General features: G+C 38.0%; 1 protein-coding gene across 3 annotated transcripts; it reads left to right on the top strand.

The window, feature by feature from the left end:
- Nucleotides 1–1897: 1897 nt before the first annotated feature.
- On the top strand, nucleotides 1898–16626 carry cdc42ep1b (CDC42 effector protein (Rho GTPase binding) 1b). 3 transcript variants are annotated; one of them, XM_088325936.1, is made up of 4 exons: nucleotides 1898–2046; nucleotides 8529–8680; nucleotides 9599–10121; nucleotides 14081–16626. In XM_088325936.1, exons 3-4 carry the CDS (start codon nucleotides 9680–9682, stop codon nucleotides 14668–14670), a joined length of 1032 nt encoding a protein of 343 aa, XP_088182062.1. In that variant the 5' UTR covers nucleotides 1898–2046; nucleotides 8529–8680; nucleotides 9599–9679; the 3' UTR covers nucleotides 14671–16626. The 3 variants fall into 3 exon arrangements, with proteins under 3 accessions (XP_088182062.1, XP_088182061.1, XP_088182063.1); XM_088325935.1 differs by having other exon boundaries at nucleotides 8529–8715; XM_088325937.1 differs by lacking the exon at nucleotides 1898–2046 and having other exon boundaries at nucleotides 8426–8715.
- Nucleotides 16627–16679: the final 53 nt, after the last annotated feature.

Below are 16679 nucleotides of genomic sequence, written 5' to 3'. Positions count from 1 at the left end.
AAAAATTTGAGTATGGTCCAGGTGGGCGATACACAACAACTAAATAAATTGGTGTTGACATTAAGGACCTCATAACAAGTGCTTCAAACGTTTTAAAACCAGTAGGGGTAAATTTCAACTTACCTTCCGATATAAGAGCAACACCTCCACCTTTATTGCATGGTCGTGCCAAGTGCGAACTCACAAAGTTAGGGGGAGAAGCCTCATTTAACACTACAAACTCATTTGGTTTTAACCAGGTCTCACAAAGGCCAATAAGGTTAAGATTGTGTTCATTAATAAGGTCATTGACAAGTAAAGCCTTGGAGGCTAGTGATCTAATATTCAGAAGGCCAAGCTTCAGCACTGTGGACTGAGCTGAAACCTTTCGCAAGTTGTGATCCTTAATGGCAACCTTAGTGGTAACCTCCACAGGATTATACTGCCGGTCCCGGGTCTTGTGCCTAGCATTAGGTGACCTTAATGCTAGAGTGGGTGATGGAACTTTTGAAAATGTGATTGGAAGATATGGAGTGCCAGCAAGAAATGAGAGTGGGAAGAAATTGATTGAGTTATGTGTGGAAAATGAGTTGGTGATTGCAAATACATTGTTTAAAAAGAGGGACGTGAATAAGTATAACTTTGTCAGAGTGGATGGTGGTGAGATGGTGGACAGAGCACTGATGGATTATGTACTGTTAGGAAAGGGATGTTAGGTAGATTGTTGGATGTGCATGTTTACAGAGGTGAAATGAGTGGTATGACTGATCATAATTATGTGGAAGGAAAACGGAGAATAGATGGATCGTGGAGGGCTAGTTATAAGAAGAGTGTGAGGGAAGAGGCGAAAATGTCAGAGTTGAATAAGGCAGAAAAGGAAAGAGAGGATAGGGGAAGAGTGTGAACGGATTAGTAGAAGAGAAATGGAGAGTGTGGAAATGGAGTGGAAGTGGTTTAAAGAGGCAGTGTTGAGGAGTGCGAAAGAAGTGTGTGGAATGAGAAAAGTTGGTCGAGGTATTAGGAAATGAAGTGAAGGGTGGAATTATGAGGTCTCAGAGGGTGTGACAGAGAAGAAATACCTTTGAGGAGTGGCTGCAAGATAAGAGTGGTGATGTATATGAAAGGTATAAAATGAAGAAAAGGATGGTAGAAGCGGTAGTGGAGCAGCGAAAAGGAAAGCAAATGATGAATGGTGTCGAAAGATAGGAGTGAACTTTGACGAAAGGAGAAAAGTGTTCTGGAAAGAAGTGAAAAGAGTAAGAAAGAGCGAGTCTGGAAATGAAGCAAAAGTGAAAGATGAGGACGGTACAATGCTGGTTATGTTATTGTATGTGTTTGTCTTGCTGTCGGTCACCCCTGAGGGATATGACCAAGGTAGATGGGTAGATAAAAATATGTCATGCATGCACGCACCCACGCACACATACTGTGGACATGCTACCGTTGCATGCACATCAAAGACATTATAAATCCTGAAGGTGGTGATAGCTAGACAATAGAAGGTGATGATACTAATGGGAGTTTTCAAAGAGATCAATGCCATGGCCATGAAAGAAGGTCAGGGGTGACAGATTTTCTAACTAATATCTGGAAGCTCCCTGTTTTAAGAAACTAGCATGGCTCCCTGGAAATCTGATACACTTGCAATACATTTTTGAAGACCGGGAATTAACAATAATCTGTCGCTATATGGTGCCTTGAGATAAAAAAGATTTAGACAAGTAAACTTAAATCAAATTGTCTTTTTTCCTCACTTCTTTCAAATGGGCCACTACAATTGACCAGTCAGGGTTGATGGTCAGCTCACAAAATTTCAACAGTAAAGAGAACGTTTTACTGAACAATTAAGATAGAACCCATGAGGTAATATTCATGTTTTTGTCCTGCCTCCTACTTCCCTAGCTCCTCCCTCTTTTCCTCTGCATCTCTCTCCACCAGCATAACCAGCGTGCAGCTGCTCCACATTGATGCAAACTTCATGTCCACACAAGAATACAGGCAAACTGAGGAAGAATGGAAATGAGGAGAAAGTGCACTTTCTGTGAAGGACTTTGAAAGTATGATCAGGTAAGAAAAAAAAGGGATGCATGTGAAATTATTTCAGCCACATTAAATGATCTTTGCAAATGGCAATAACATAACAAGGACAAAATTGCATTACCAAATAACCTTAAAGTTTTTATCCGTCAATATTTTTGTATGTTTACTTCTTTGAAGGTTTCTTAGAATCAGAAGAATAAGTAATAGATATTACATCACTTAAATTACTGCAGAATTACCAAACATGTTTTCAAAGTCTAATGATCTAATGGTAGAAGATTCAACAAGATGTTGGCAAAAAGGAAGGTGCACAACTAGTACTGCATAGCTCTATGCAATCAAACTGCTACTCATTTTTGGTGCAAGCCAGTATTTGCAACCAATGAAAATCACCTGTTGCTCTTCATCGTCTCAATCGTCTCTCTTGCTAAATTGAATTTGGTTATTTATACATACCTGTCAACCTCGGCCAATTGTTATACGTCGTACACAATTTTGAATGATCAAAAACGCATAAAATACTGGGAAAACATATAAGTTTGAATACAGTGTGTGGTCTCTATAACAAAACGAAAGTAAAAATGCGATATGTTGTATATTAACCGCTCCACGTGAAGCTAAAGGGAGCAATTTGCAATAGTAGAGGCTGGTTAGTGCACGGGCATTTGATTAACCTGCACTTCGACGCTGCTTAGTTTGACAGCCACATGCCTGTTTGAAGGTTACTTTCAGATGTTATGACTACAATTTATGTTTGATTGGTGGCTATTTGTGAAATAATTCACTTATTTGTGGTTTGTTTAGCCACATTATCCAAGCGTCATTTCTGTTTATCGTTGTCTGTAGCTTGGCCTTTTCTCTTCAGTCATTTGACTCAAGTTGCTTGTTCTGAAACGTCTTGACTCCCCGTTAGCTTGCTAATACGTTCACTAATGTCATTGTTTGGGGCTAAGGTGTATGCCAAATCACAATCCTTGGTCTCAATATGAGGCAAAAGAATTGTTTGCTCGATCTGTATTTGCAGACGCTCAGCACAGTAATAGGTTACATACTAATTGTATCAAGAATAATATAATGTGAAATTTTGGCAGTTTTGAAATTGGAAATCCGAAAAATTGTGGATTTAAACGAGAAAGAACTTTTCCACTGAATGAATATAAGCATTTATTATGTTTTTGAATGTAAATTTCCACGATGGCAGGTGAGGCGGTACCTCCGCTGACTCCCCTGACTCCACATTATTGGAAACAGTTTAGGTGATGGAAATCTCTACCGGTTATTAGAATGAATTACCCCCGGGGAAAGAGTTGTTTCCTGATAAAGTATAATTTTTAAATCACTAGAAGAAAAAAAAACGAGTAGCTTAAAGCATTGTCATGGTTGCCATGGTTCCCATTTGGCCCCGCCCGTGTGGTGCCAGCTGCGGCTTGTTGACAGATTGGCTTTCCTTCTATTTAAGCTCAGTGCTCTCAATCACCTTTTGTCAGTCCGTCAACGAACCTCTGCCCCGCAAGACGTGGGTTTTGAATCGGTCCTGTTTCCCGTTGATATTTCCTGTCTGGTATTGTTCCCGTCTAGTTTGTCCTGTTTAATATCGGTTTTCGGTTTTATTCCCATCCAGTTTGTCCTGTTTAATTTCGATATCCTGTTTTGATATCAATCCTGTCTGTCCGGTATTGACCGCATCCGTCCGATATCTGCTCAGGCAATTGGTATCGATCTTGTCGGCCTCTGGCTTCCTGTCATTCCACGCCAGACTGCTGCCTAACGTGCACGACTAACCATTTCCCGTAAAATGAAAGGTTTGTGTGAGAAACGTCACGCATTTGGGTCCTGGTCCTTTTCCGGTTCTTGACAAACATAGCAGTGTTGTATTTGACAAGGATGGCTTAAATAAACAAACTGACATTTTTTTGACAGTTCCGTATTTTTTGTTCGTATAAAATTCCTATTTTTAATGAAAGTGTAGCAAAATTTGGGTGGTAAATACGTTATACTTTAAAAACCAATTAAATGATAGATACAGGTTTATTATTTTCAAAACTCGTCTCCCCTTCTCAGAGCGCCACATACATTTTTAGATCATTATATCAGGAAACATTGATAAAAATCCGTTTTCATTTAATTATTCTGAAGCATGGCTACTCATAACTTTAAGTTAATTATTTTTCCCGTTTTTGATGGTTCAATATACTTTAATCAAGACGCACGCACACTCTCCGATTTATGGAATTTTATTTTACAAATCGTCTACGGAAGAAGCTTGAATAGAACACAAAACGAAACAAGAATAAGAAAATAGAATAAAGAAAGCTAGAAGTTAAGGTCTTAAACTGGCACCATTTAGATAGAAAACAATGTTGGCTAAATTATTACATAACTTTAATTTGCGGTTGAGCGGTTAGGGTCCTTCATGGCTGAAGACCCGGTCGAGATGAGGACCACAAGACGCGGTGATTTTAAGCCATCGTTGACAGTGAATGGCTGAAAGCTTCTTTGAGGTCGCTGTCTGTGTCCCGCCGGTTTGGTTGCTGTGTCAATCAGGCTTTTGCGCTGGCCAGCACATTTCTCTGGATCAGAACCTTTTTTTGGTTGCTTGCAGACCAGGAATTGGTCCTGTGCTGCTCGTTTGACTGGACCTCTTGTCAGTTCACTGGCTTCTTTCAAACTGAATTGCAGTTTTTTGGGCATCCCGGCTCACAGCTCCGGTCTCGCTGGTCCCCTGGGGGGAGTGGTCATGGCGACCTTTGATGCGCACATGTGAGATAAAGCCCCACCAACCCATATTTACCCAGTATCTGCCAGATAATTAGATCGAGGTATTTGAATCAAAACGCAGTATCCAATTCAAATGTTTTGATATTGTTTAAAAATTGTGAAACGGAATCCTGACCCGACATTGAATGTGCAACTAAAGTTTCATTCATTGTCATTATGAGACCTGTTTTAAGATCTAGATAGAAAATTTAATTTCCTCTAGCCTGACAAATACCCATAATATGTTCGAGATTCAATTTGTAGTTGTTTTCCTTTACTCGACAGACTTGAGCATTAGAAATAACTCTTACACCGTGTTCCTCCTGTCAATCCTGCATTTTTACATTGACCACATTCAATAAATGATCTTCACTAACAAATTCGTGGTGAAAACATACTTACTTGCATGTTTTTCCCCCTTACCGAAGAGATGAGATTTAGATTTTCTGTGCCCCTTTTTTGTTATCTTTTTAAAAGCATAGCCTACTCATGCATTGGTTTTTACTAGTTACGCGTTTTTCAATCGAGTCACATTTATTTGTTTGGCCCTTAATCACAAAATATCTGAAAGGACTGATAAGGCCACAATTACACCATCCACTGATCTGAAAACGACATGAGGAAAATAGGAAACCTTGAGAAGGAGCCACACAAGTGGTAAGCCCCCAGGATGACCAGGCTGCAATGGATGTTACATTGGGTTACAATACACAAAACGTAGTGAACATAAAAAAAACATAAGCAGTATAAAAAATTTCCAAAAGGTCCATGACAGCAACTTCCTATTTGAGCCGGATGGTTATTGCAGACGTTGGCATACTTCAGGTCCAGGAGCTGGTCCACTGACTCATCTGGATATGTCTTTCTCCCTCATTTCACCACCAACCAAGAACCAGATAAGGACAAGAAAAGCAAAGTATGAGGTCGACATCAATCATAAACTACAGAAAAGAAGTGTGTCTTAAGTCTAGATTTAAATACTTCTACTGAGGTTGCAGATGTCCTCTCTGGAGGTAGAGCATTCAACAGCATAGGGCCCCAGATGGAGAATGCTTTCGAACTTGCATATTTCTTCTTGGCTCCTAGAGTCACAAGTAGACCAGCTTTTTTTGTGTAGGGGGGATTCACTTTTGTGCCATGAAAGATTGTTTAGTGTTTCCCAATTTTATCTTTGCAAAATATATTTGCTTTCTTCATCAGCCGGTTAAATGTAAAATGCCTCTATGTTAGTAAGTGGCAGTAGATAACTATATTTTTTTGTTTTTATATACCAATTGTCTGAGGTTGTACAGGTAAAATAGTAAAATAAAGCAAATAAAATTAAAATATTTAACATAATAATGATTTCAATAGTTTTTATATGACTAATAAAAAGTTAAACAACAGATAATTTTTGCTCATTACATGTATTATTTATTTTGTTTTGCGGTAAAATATATTAAAATAGGTTTAATCAGGTCAAAAATATATTAACATTCCACATTAGAGCATACCTGTAATTATTGACCACATAAATAACAAATCACTACGGTGGCCACAATTGATAAGAAAATCTTTATACTGTACTGTGAATTTAGTCAACATTATACTTTTAAAAAAAGTATAAAAAATTTAAAAACTAAACAAACATAAAATAGGTGCAGGGAATATATTTTTGAATATATTCGACGGATGGTGTGCCTTAAAAATTTTCAATGAAACAAATCTTGATCTGTCTCATAGAAAGTTTTGGAAACACTGTGTTAGTTCATTCAGGTGTGCATAGTTTTGTGGTTAGAGTGCACGGTAAGCATCTTTTCAAAACAAGCATGACTTTCTGGAACTATTTTCTTAAATCCGTACCATAGTGTTCGTCTCTTACCTACATTTGTCTTCCTTCTACTTCCACAACCCACACTGTCCTTAATCTCTCACGGATCAGAAGTGGCCGTGCAGTCAACGATTAGAATCTACTGGGCCTTTTATCTTTATGTATCCATACTAACATTGCTCCTTGTCAGGTGTATTAAATATACATTTTTCTCTGGGAAATTTGGACAAGGAATTAGTGGAAGATTTGGAAAGTGTACATAGTCTAAAGTTCCAGTAAAAGTACCACTTGCTCAACACTTTAAATCACAGATTGACTGACTTTACCTCCATGTGGCATTAATCCTAGGCGCTGACCTGGAGCGCTCACGTGATCATGGCTTACAACTCTAGTACCCAAAAAGAAAAGGGCGCGCACATGCACTGCGAGTATAAAGTTTCATGATGCACTATTCTAATATTTTCATATGACATATTTTATTTTTTTGCCATAATCTGCAATGTTCAAACAATGAAAGTCTATTGAAATATTTCAGTTGGTTTGTAATGAATCCCGAATGTATGACTTTTTTGAAAATTGGATTACAGAAAATAAAACTTAATCACAACATTCACATTTTCTGAGAAAGCCACAGTTCACAAGCTATTTATGTGAACTAGTGTATGTCATGAAAGTGTGTTATTGACAGACTGACTGACCGACTGATTATTATTTTCATAAAATGTTGCTCGATATTGAACCCTTTATTCTATATTTTTGATCCGCTTTTTCAAATTAAGATTGGAAAATCTTTATTTAAAATGTTGAAAATATCATATCTTAAAGAAAATTGTCAGTCAAGTCAAGTCATGTTTATTTGAAACAGATATAAAGTTTTGTTGCTAAAAACAGGGACCTAATATAATATTTTGCTTTCATTTTGAAAAAAAAAAAAAACGGACAAAAGTACTACTACAGTAATACTATAATACAAAAATAACATTACAGAAATTTTAAAACAAAAATGTGACAAAAACAAATCTACAGTAATATTTCAAAAATACAAAAGATATACTACAAAAATAAAACAAAATACTACCAAAATAGTACAAAAATAATCATATGGAAATACTTATAAAAATACTTCTAAAGAAATCTCACAAAAATATCACTACAGTAATTTTATGACAGAAATACAACAAATATCGACAAATAAACAACAAAAATTCTACTACTGAAATACTACCAAAATACTACCAAGGAAATACCACAGTAATACTGGTTGGTTGGTTAGTTGGTTGGATCCCTTAACTAATATGGTCGTAGGGGGGCCATTTCCTTTGGTGTGTCTTGGGCAAGTACAGCCTTGAGGAACCCGACAGAGACCTAATATATTATTTTGCTTTGATTGTGAGCATGTCAAAACTGAATTAAAAAGACAAATTTTACACCCCTCATATTTTAAACCTTTTTTGACCATTTCAAATTGTGTCTGTCTTGCTGTGAGTAAATAAGTGAGAATATACAAACAAAATCCTGACACATTTTGCGTCGCATTAGAAAAAATTGGAGAATTTATTTTAGCTTGGATCTTGACAATGTGCTTAATGCTGTGTTTGTGTGTGTGTGTGTGTGTGTGTTCTTGGTTAGTCTGTAATTATGCTCTTCCATTTTGTGTTACTGTTTCTTTGTTGTTTTGAATGCAAGCAGTTTAGGCCCTTTACCTGGATAGTGTCAGAGAAGTAAATGGATTGAAGACAGCAGAGAGCAATTGAGGGTGTCACGGTTGGGGGGTGGCAGACAGAAAGGATTAAGATCTAATCCAATGCACGTACAATCCCAAAGCAGCCTTATCTTTCTGCTAAGGTAGACTCAGACAGAACAGTTACAGGATTGTTACATTGACACATTTCTTTTTCACGGTTGAATCTACCTTGACAACTTTTTGCCTTTTTCTTCAAAGTCTGGCGATCTTAGGCTTCCAGGAAACGGCAAACAAAGCGCCTCGATGACAGGATGCTGCCACGCACGGGGAGGCCTCTTAAATCGCAAATGATGCATGACCCTCGATCCAACTTGCTGGACGCGGAATGACTCACAAGTTTGTCTCAGAAAGTTAGTGTCTCTTCTTCACAAAGGACCCTCTACCAGTAAGCAGTATTGACCTCGGGCACTAAAAAAAAATCTTGATATCTGCATTGCCTTTAATAGATAAATGTCGCCTATGTTAAATATAGATGAATAAATGTGCTTGGAATGTTCAGTACAACATTTATTCGGACGTACATAATTAACTTGATGATTTTGACATTTGTTGCATGATCACTGATTGATTATGATAAAATCATTTTGACCAGTCAATTCATGTCAGGGAAAGATTACATGTTAAGAGTATTGTTTTGAAATATCTGATTGCCAATCCTTTATGCCAGGCTTGCCAAATTTATGGCCTACCTGCGGGATCTGGCCCATTGGATGATTTAATCCAGCCCGCCATACATTTGTCAGTATCTAAAATGAAGGAACAAGTCTTTAGGTCATTTCTATTATCTCTGGCTGTATGCGGGCATTTTTGAGTTTGTAAAGTGCGATGAGTTGGTTCAGGGGTAAAGCTGCAATTACTCAACTGTTAAAATAAACCAGTTAACACATTAAATGTCAAATATCGTGTTTAGAAAGGATCCTTTGTCATCTGTGATTACAATATGTAGGGTAGGTCACTGATAAAGGTTTAATGATAGAGCAGAATTCTGGAAAAACAAAGCTAAAAAATTTGAGTTAACATTCTTTTCCTGATCCTGCCCGCCTGAGAACAGAAATTCTGAATCCAGCCCAAGAGCCAAACTGAGTTTGACATCCCTGCTTTATTCCCTCTAAAATCTAATTAGGTAAAGGTAAAAAATATAAAAGTCCTTCTAAATTGAATGATGCCTGTACACAGTGAAAGTGATTGTAAAGTGCTTGTTGAAGTTAAACTCTTGTTTATATTTTTTTTTTTCAAAAGTTAATTTAATTGGTTCTCTTTTTCCACAGTGGAGCAAATCCAGAATTCAAACATAACCCTTTTTTAACCAGCATCAGGACTTTTGTATCCAACATATTCAACTCCAAGCCATGAGTCTTGGAAAACTCCCAGGGATTAAGAGCCTGGTTTCTGGCTCGCAGGAGAGACGTCGATTCAAGAGTGAACTCTCAGTGGACATGATCAGCTTGCCAATGGGCGACTTCCGGCACACCATGCACGTCGGCCGTGGTGGAGACGTCTTTGGCGATACTTCTTTTCTCAGTAACTACTGCGGCGTCCGAGAGCCAGGAAGCCCCGATTCGGCTAACAGCTCCAAGTCTACCGGCTTCTTCACCCGCACCTTTCGGCACAGACGCAAGAATTCAGGGCTACGTGCAGAACCTCGGGACTTTTCATCCCCACCGCCGGACGTTTCGCCCATCATCAAGAATGCCGTCTCCTTGCCTCAGCTCAATGTGGATTCTCCCAATGGAAACCTAGAAAAGGCGATGCTTCCAAATTCCATCAGCTCTACCGCCATCTGCACATATGGTGAGTTTGCCTTAATGAAGACATGCTGTCTATAAAATGCACCAATATTGAATTTAGAATTAAATTGTCTTTATTGTCATTGATAACATTATTGTTTACATCGAGATTAGACATGGCACTTCACGAAAAACACGTAGTAAAGGATTAAAAAGAAAAATAAGAGAAAGGATAAATAAGCAAGATATTTGCAAGGTAGTGCATAGAGACTGCCCTAAGTTATAAGTTGTAAGTGCATCTTAACACTAGTGTAGTGAAAATAGTGCATCAACATTTCACATAAACAAAAATCCAAAATAAGTCAATAAAGTACAGTTGATTTCCCACCTTTCTGTACATAGGCAAAATCTATATTCTTCATCCTTGTGCGCTTGTTTAGGGTTATGATGACCTGTGGAAAAACTGTCTCCAAGCATGTTAGTCCTCATTTTAAGGGACCTGTAGCACTTAGCAGAGATCAGCGGGCCAAAGAAGTTGTAGCCGGAGAGAGAAGACCTTCATTATGTCACATTCAGTTGACATTTATGCGATTGTTTCAATTATTTAGTAGGGCTTTATTCACTAAGTGTTCTTGTTTTTCAAATATTTTCGTATGGAATGGATTTAGTTATCACTATTTAATTTAATTTACCTTACTGAGAAAATAGCTTGATGTGCATGCAAATCGGGTAATGAACAAACATAAGTCAAAACACAAAATGGTCTGAATGAGATACAATACATATATAATAATAGAAAGATAGGGGTTATAAAACTGTTTGGAGAAGTCATTTTGTATAACATTAACCAATTTACCAATTTACATTGCAAACGTTCCATAAAAGCAAAAAAGTACAATGACAACAATTGGGATTTGTTTTATTAAATAATAAAAACAGGGCTTGATTTAGATGGCCTTAAATGAACAGTGTGTAATATTTGACCACTAGATGTCATTTCATTGTGCAGTGCAACCAAAAATAGGTGCTACAAGAAAGAAAACAAACTAGAATACAACCTCTGGAGACTCAAAGTGACCAAACTGCACTATTTATTTTCTAATTGAGGCTTTTGAGTACATGTAGCAGCAAGATTGTGGACACATACAGTGGTTTGCGAGTGGTATGGGCAAAAATATCCTTTTTTTTTCGATGTGTAAAACTGATAGAGACATACCCCAAGCGACTTACAGCTATAATCGCAGCAAAAGGTGGCGCTACAAAGTATTAACTCAATGGGGCTGAATAATTTTGCACAACCACTTTTTTGTTTTTTATTTGTTAAAAAAGTTTTAGATGTCCAATAAAGTATGTTCCACTTCATAATTTTGTCCCACTTATTGTTGATGCTTCACAAGAAATTACACTTTTATATCTTTATGTTTGAAGTCTGAAACATGGCAAAAGGTCACAAAGTTCAAGGGGGGCAAATAGTTTCGCAAGCCACTGTACAAGTTGCCTCTAAGTGAGGCCCATGCTATGCAAACTTCATAACCTACAAGTATTTAAAAAATGCATGTTTATATGATCTTTCATGTATTTTTGCTTATATTTTAAATATGGTTATTTTTTTAACAAATGAAAACATTTTTTACCACATAGAAGTGCTACATTATACATAATGCTTTTTGATTGGAGAGAGTATGAAAGTAATCTTAGACACATCTAAAAGTTTTTAAATTGAAGGAACCTAGAATAGAAGAGAAAGGATAGAAAACCTCAGAATAAAGTGCCATTTAAAAACTCCCAATTGCACAGGGCTCAATTTATATTACCGTAAATGTATTCCATCACAGACTGATGACATAGCAATTCCATACAATTTTAACTTACATCATCAATATGAGGGACAACCACAACAAAAACTCGTGACCCAAACCCTAAACATAGTCAAAACAAAACCTTGTATGACTCACCACAATTCAGCACAGCAGTTGTTTAACAGATGTTTTACAGTATTCAATTCACTATTCTTCATTGCAGCACAATTCACCACCAATGAAATTTATAACAACATCGGTAAAGGTCACTGTATGCTATCTCCAGCGACAAAGTAAACGATTTGCATTTGGACAGTAACAAACAGAAACTTGTCCCTTAGTATTTACCACTTCTGTACACGATGCGATGACGGATCTCATGCTGGTGCCCGGTCTTGCCATTTTCTCTCCAGCAGAGAAAACAGTGTAAAGGGCTGCATACGAAAACAGGGCAATAAATGCCAGTGCATACAGAGGGCCCCTAAATTGGCATTCCTTCAACATTATTCCCGCTATCCACCAGGACAACCAGAAAACAGGCAGCCTTCTCCTTCTGACTCATCACAAATCACCCTTGACAACACATGTACAGTTACAAGTAACAACACAATCGCACACAGGTGCTCAAAGGAAAACACTATAGTGTTCCTCAACCTTTTTGAGGCACACTTTTTTATTTAAAGGGACACTGTGTAGTATTTTGACCACTTGATTTCACTGTAATGTGTAGTACAACTAAAAACGAGTGCCGCAAAGTACAAGGAGGAATACAAAGTACAGAAACTCAAGCTGACCAAACAGCACTATTTTTCTTCTCAATTTTTTGCACGGCCTTTCACAAAGTTTTGGGTTTTAATGCAATACAGTTTTTGATCTGTTAGCAGTTCTCTTGCAATTCATTTTTAAAGGATATCACTTTAGATGGTTGTTATTTCATCCATCCATTATCTGCACTACTTATCCTCATTAGGGTCGCTGGGTTGAGCTGGAGTCCATCTCAACTGTCTTCGGGCAGGGGATGTGGGAGGAAACCGGAGTGCCCGTAGGAAATCCACGCAAACATGGGGATAACATGCAAACCCCGCACAGGAAGGCTGGTAGCAGCATTTGATCCAAATATCAAACAATGTCTCTTTCAAGACTCTTCATTAGTGTGGGAATTATTTGTGTCGTGTTTTAGATTTTTGCCCCTTCATCTTTTCTACATTGGAAATTATATTGAAATCGGCACGGGGATCTGTTTAATATATTTCCCTGAGCATGTAAATGGTATATAAAAACTAGTCATCTGCTGTCACCGATTAATATAGATGAATGTTACGTTTACTCGGACGATCACTGGATGAAAGGAAACATACTGCATGCGTTTATTTACAAAGGTAAAATGGGACAATTTCCTGTTGCACACTAGACAAGGTCTCATTGCACACTAGTGTGCCCCAGCACAGTGGTTGAAAAACGCTGATCAGGATAATCGGACTATAAGACGCACCTAAAAACCTAAAATTGGCCAGAAATTTGAAAGTGTGCCTTATTATATATCCTGGTGTGCCTTATATACCACAGAATACAGTGGGTAAGATTGGAAAGGCATAGGATATTTGTAGTTTACTACACAAGGTTTTACGTTAAACTTTAGGACTTTTAAACACTGATTTGCATAGTGCATTCTGACAGATTAAACAGTCTCTCCACTTCTTACCTGTGCATCAATACAATGCAAAAGACAAAAACAGAAAAAATAAGTTATTTCCAAAAATACTATACAATCTCTTTTACGTACGCATATATATGAAACTGCAACTTTATTGACGCACAGATGAAAAAGTGGAGAGACTGTACTAGGCACATGAGTGTTTTTGGCATCGTAAAAATAGTGTGATAATGATCACCTGTACCTTTGGTGATCTACTGGTAGCGGATCAGCTCTCACCGCTGCGATCCGGGTTTGATTCCGTTGCAAACAATGTCTTGCAATTTATTGAGAGATTCTTATCAACTATTGATCAATGCACTACAATATATGTCACGAGCCCAACAGCAATTCACGTATAAACATGGTATCACATTGTAGTCTCAAGCTCATGCGCTTTATAATCCAGTGCCCCTTATGTATGAAAAATTTATGAACAAAGATTATTTTTGGGTGGTGCGCCTTGTTGTGCAGAAAACACGGTACTGTACGAAGAACTTATTGAATGTTCCAATAAATGTGTTTGTGCAGGTATCCACTCCGGATTTGTCACCCTGCCGCGCTTCTCGCGCCTTGACAGACCATTTCTTGACGGGGCGCACCGGGTGTCAAGGCGAGGACGAAAAGGCAAAACCGTGAGCCGTTCTGATTCCCTCACCTCCTTCACGTTGGATCTCGGCCCCTCCCTGATGAGCGAGGTCCTGGGATTGTTTGACAACTCCCCATACCTGCAGGCGGCTGCAGCTGAGGAGGAAGAGAAAAATGATGCTGATGATGAGGAAGAGGATGACAGATCTCTGACAGAGACGTATGTGAGCCCCGCCGTGAGTTCCACAAACTCCTCAGTGCGTAGTGGGTCGTCGACGAGGAACGTCAACGTAAAGGAGATCTCACCTAGCAGCAGCTGGACGGAAGAGGACGGGAGGTCGGTTGCTGCATCCTCCAAATCGCCACCAGATTCTCCTCCCAAACTGGAAGCTGGCATGGAGTTAGAGAGCTTCCAGAGGGCGGCCAATGTGCTATCCCGTCATTATGGCGGACAGTCCGCCACCAAGATGAGTCCTCCTCTCTCCAAAACATCATACACTTTCTCTGAAGAGGAGGAAGAAATCAAAGTGTAGAGGAAAATATTGATTTTAGCACTGCAATTAATCTCTCAGCCGCTGTTTTGAACAAATTATTGTATTGTTGAGAGCGAGTTGGCGCTTTACATCGAAAAACAACAGTGATCAGATGATGAAGGTGCTGTATCTGAGTCAGATCATAAGGCTTCTACTGCTACTGGTAACAATGGAAACCAATGCTATCTGTTTCAAGTGGGGGGGACCCCTACCCCGAAAAACAGCCTGGAGGGGGATAGGCGCAGCCAGGCTGTACTTGCTCAAGTGACACCACAGGAAGTGGTGCCCTGATGACCCAGGCGGATAAAGGACTGTGAACTGTGAATGGTCAAGCCTACTTGTATATAAGTGTTTTTTTATCTATAAAATATCTAATTTGGAGATTTTCTCTGATTAAGCGCTTAAAGGGATTCAAAAACCTTACTCTACATACTTATAGTGAAGTCAACCCATAAACATGTTCTTTTAAATATAATTTTCTGCCTGCCCACTGCTCTATTTGCAGTGTTCAGTAAATACTGTGTTTGAGGAATAATAGCTAAGCATCTAAATCCACTTATTTTATGCATTTTGGGTGCAGAATCTTTGACACTGATCAGTTGCTAAGGCCTCATGTAATGACCAATCACAACTTTGCTTCTAAAAGAAGATGAACCATGATTAGTTATTACTTATGACCGGGCACATAGGATGTCATTTCAGTGGATAACAGCCAGCAAAATGGCTGTCCCCTATTTTTATTAAACAAAAACAAAACACAATTTCTATTTACAAATCTTTTTAAAAAATAAAAACCCTCTCCCGTTTTCCAAATATTTTTAATTAAAAAAATACTTTTCGATTATAATTGTGTGTAAATGTATTTTGGTTTGGATAATAAAGACAAACAATTGTGTCCACACGCCCTGGCGTTAATTAAAACACAAATTAGGGGGGGTTGTTGTAGAATGTTATTTAGCCTACCACCAATTGTGCCAGTTCTCCCACTTAAAAGATAAGATACATCTATAGTAGGTGTACATCAACTATGAGAGACAGAATGAGAAAATATGTGGTTGATGTATATCAGGGGTGCCGAACAAGTTTGACACAAAGAGACGAAATTGTTAACTGAGAGTCAAAGAGCCACACCACGCACTGACTTGCCATGACAGACAGACACACACAAACACACACAATTAAAAACATGTTATTTCCCATAACACACTACTCTCCTGACAATACAACAAGTATTGTTCTTGCGTTGATTTCAAGGAAAGTGTCCACCCCAATGCACAAAAAAACTAAACATGAAACAAGGCAAAGAGCCACAGTATATAGAAAATATGATGAGGCAAAGAGACGCATTCTGATTGGCCAAGAGCCGCATGCGGCTCTAGAGCCACGTGTTCGCCACCCCTGATGTATATGATGATAATAACAGACATTTTCATCTTTTCAAAAGGGAGAATTTACACAATTGGTGGTTGACGACATATGTTTTCTGATCAGTATTACTTCCCAACTCATATTCTACAAAGGATTTTTTTTTATAAGTGAGCATATTAAAGAATGTTTGAAGTGATTTCCCCTTTACCAAAAAATAAATACAAGCGATTTATACAAACATTTTCATGTAGACGTTTAAACACACTACAGTAATTTAATCATGCTATTGAACATGTTTGGATAGATATTCCATTAATACTGTACTGATGCTTGATGTAGAAACAAGAAAACTTCAATAACATGTTCTAAATGGCATCATTTTTATTCTTTCAAAATTCTTCAATTAGAACTGTTTCTCTTTACTGAAACAGTATATTGTATTAATTTCTGGCTTAATTGTCATGTCCATATAAAAAATCCTGATGTTTTGGGAAAAAAAATGCAATTATTCAGACAGCGCAGCGACTGCACCTGTATTCTGAAAAACAGTTTATGATAAAATAAAATCATATGTATTAAATATTCTTATATTATGTCTCGAAACTCATCTATGACTGTAAGGATGAAAGGTTTACACAAGG

This window comes from Urocampus carinirostris, chromosome 1, assembly GCF_059441175.1.
Source record: "Urocampus carinirostris isolate Australia breed hairy pipefish chromosome 1, RoL_Ucar_1.0, whole genome shotgun sequence".
NCBI lineage: Eukaryota > Metazoa > Chordata > Actinopteri > Syngnathiformes > Syngnathidae > Urocampus > Urocampus carinirostris.
Note: the sequence above shows the minus strand (reverse complement) of the source record. Positions and strands in the feature narration are given on the sequence as shown.

What these genes read in the sequence shown, in the direction of transcription:
- cdc42ep1b (XM_088325936.1), top strand. Translation starts at nt 9,680, where the DNA reads ATGAGTCTTGGAAAACTCCCAGGGATTAAGAGCCTGGTTTCTGGCTCG. An exon ending in TACCGCCATCTGCACATATG is followed by an intron (nt 10,122 to 14,080) that starts GTGAGTTTGCCT and finishes GTGTTTGTGCAG; the next exon opens with GTATCCACTCCGGATTTGTC.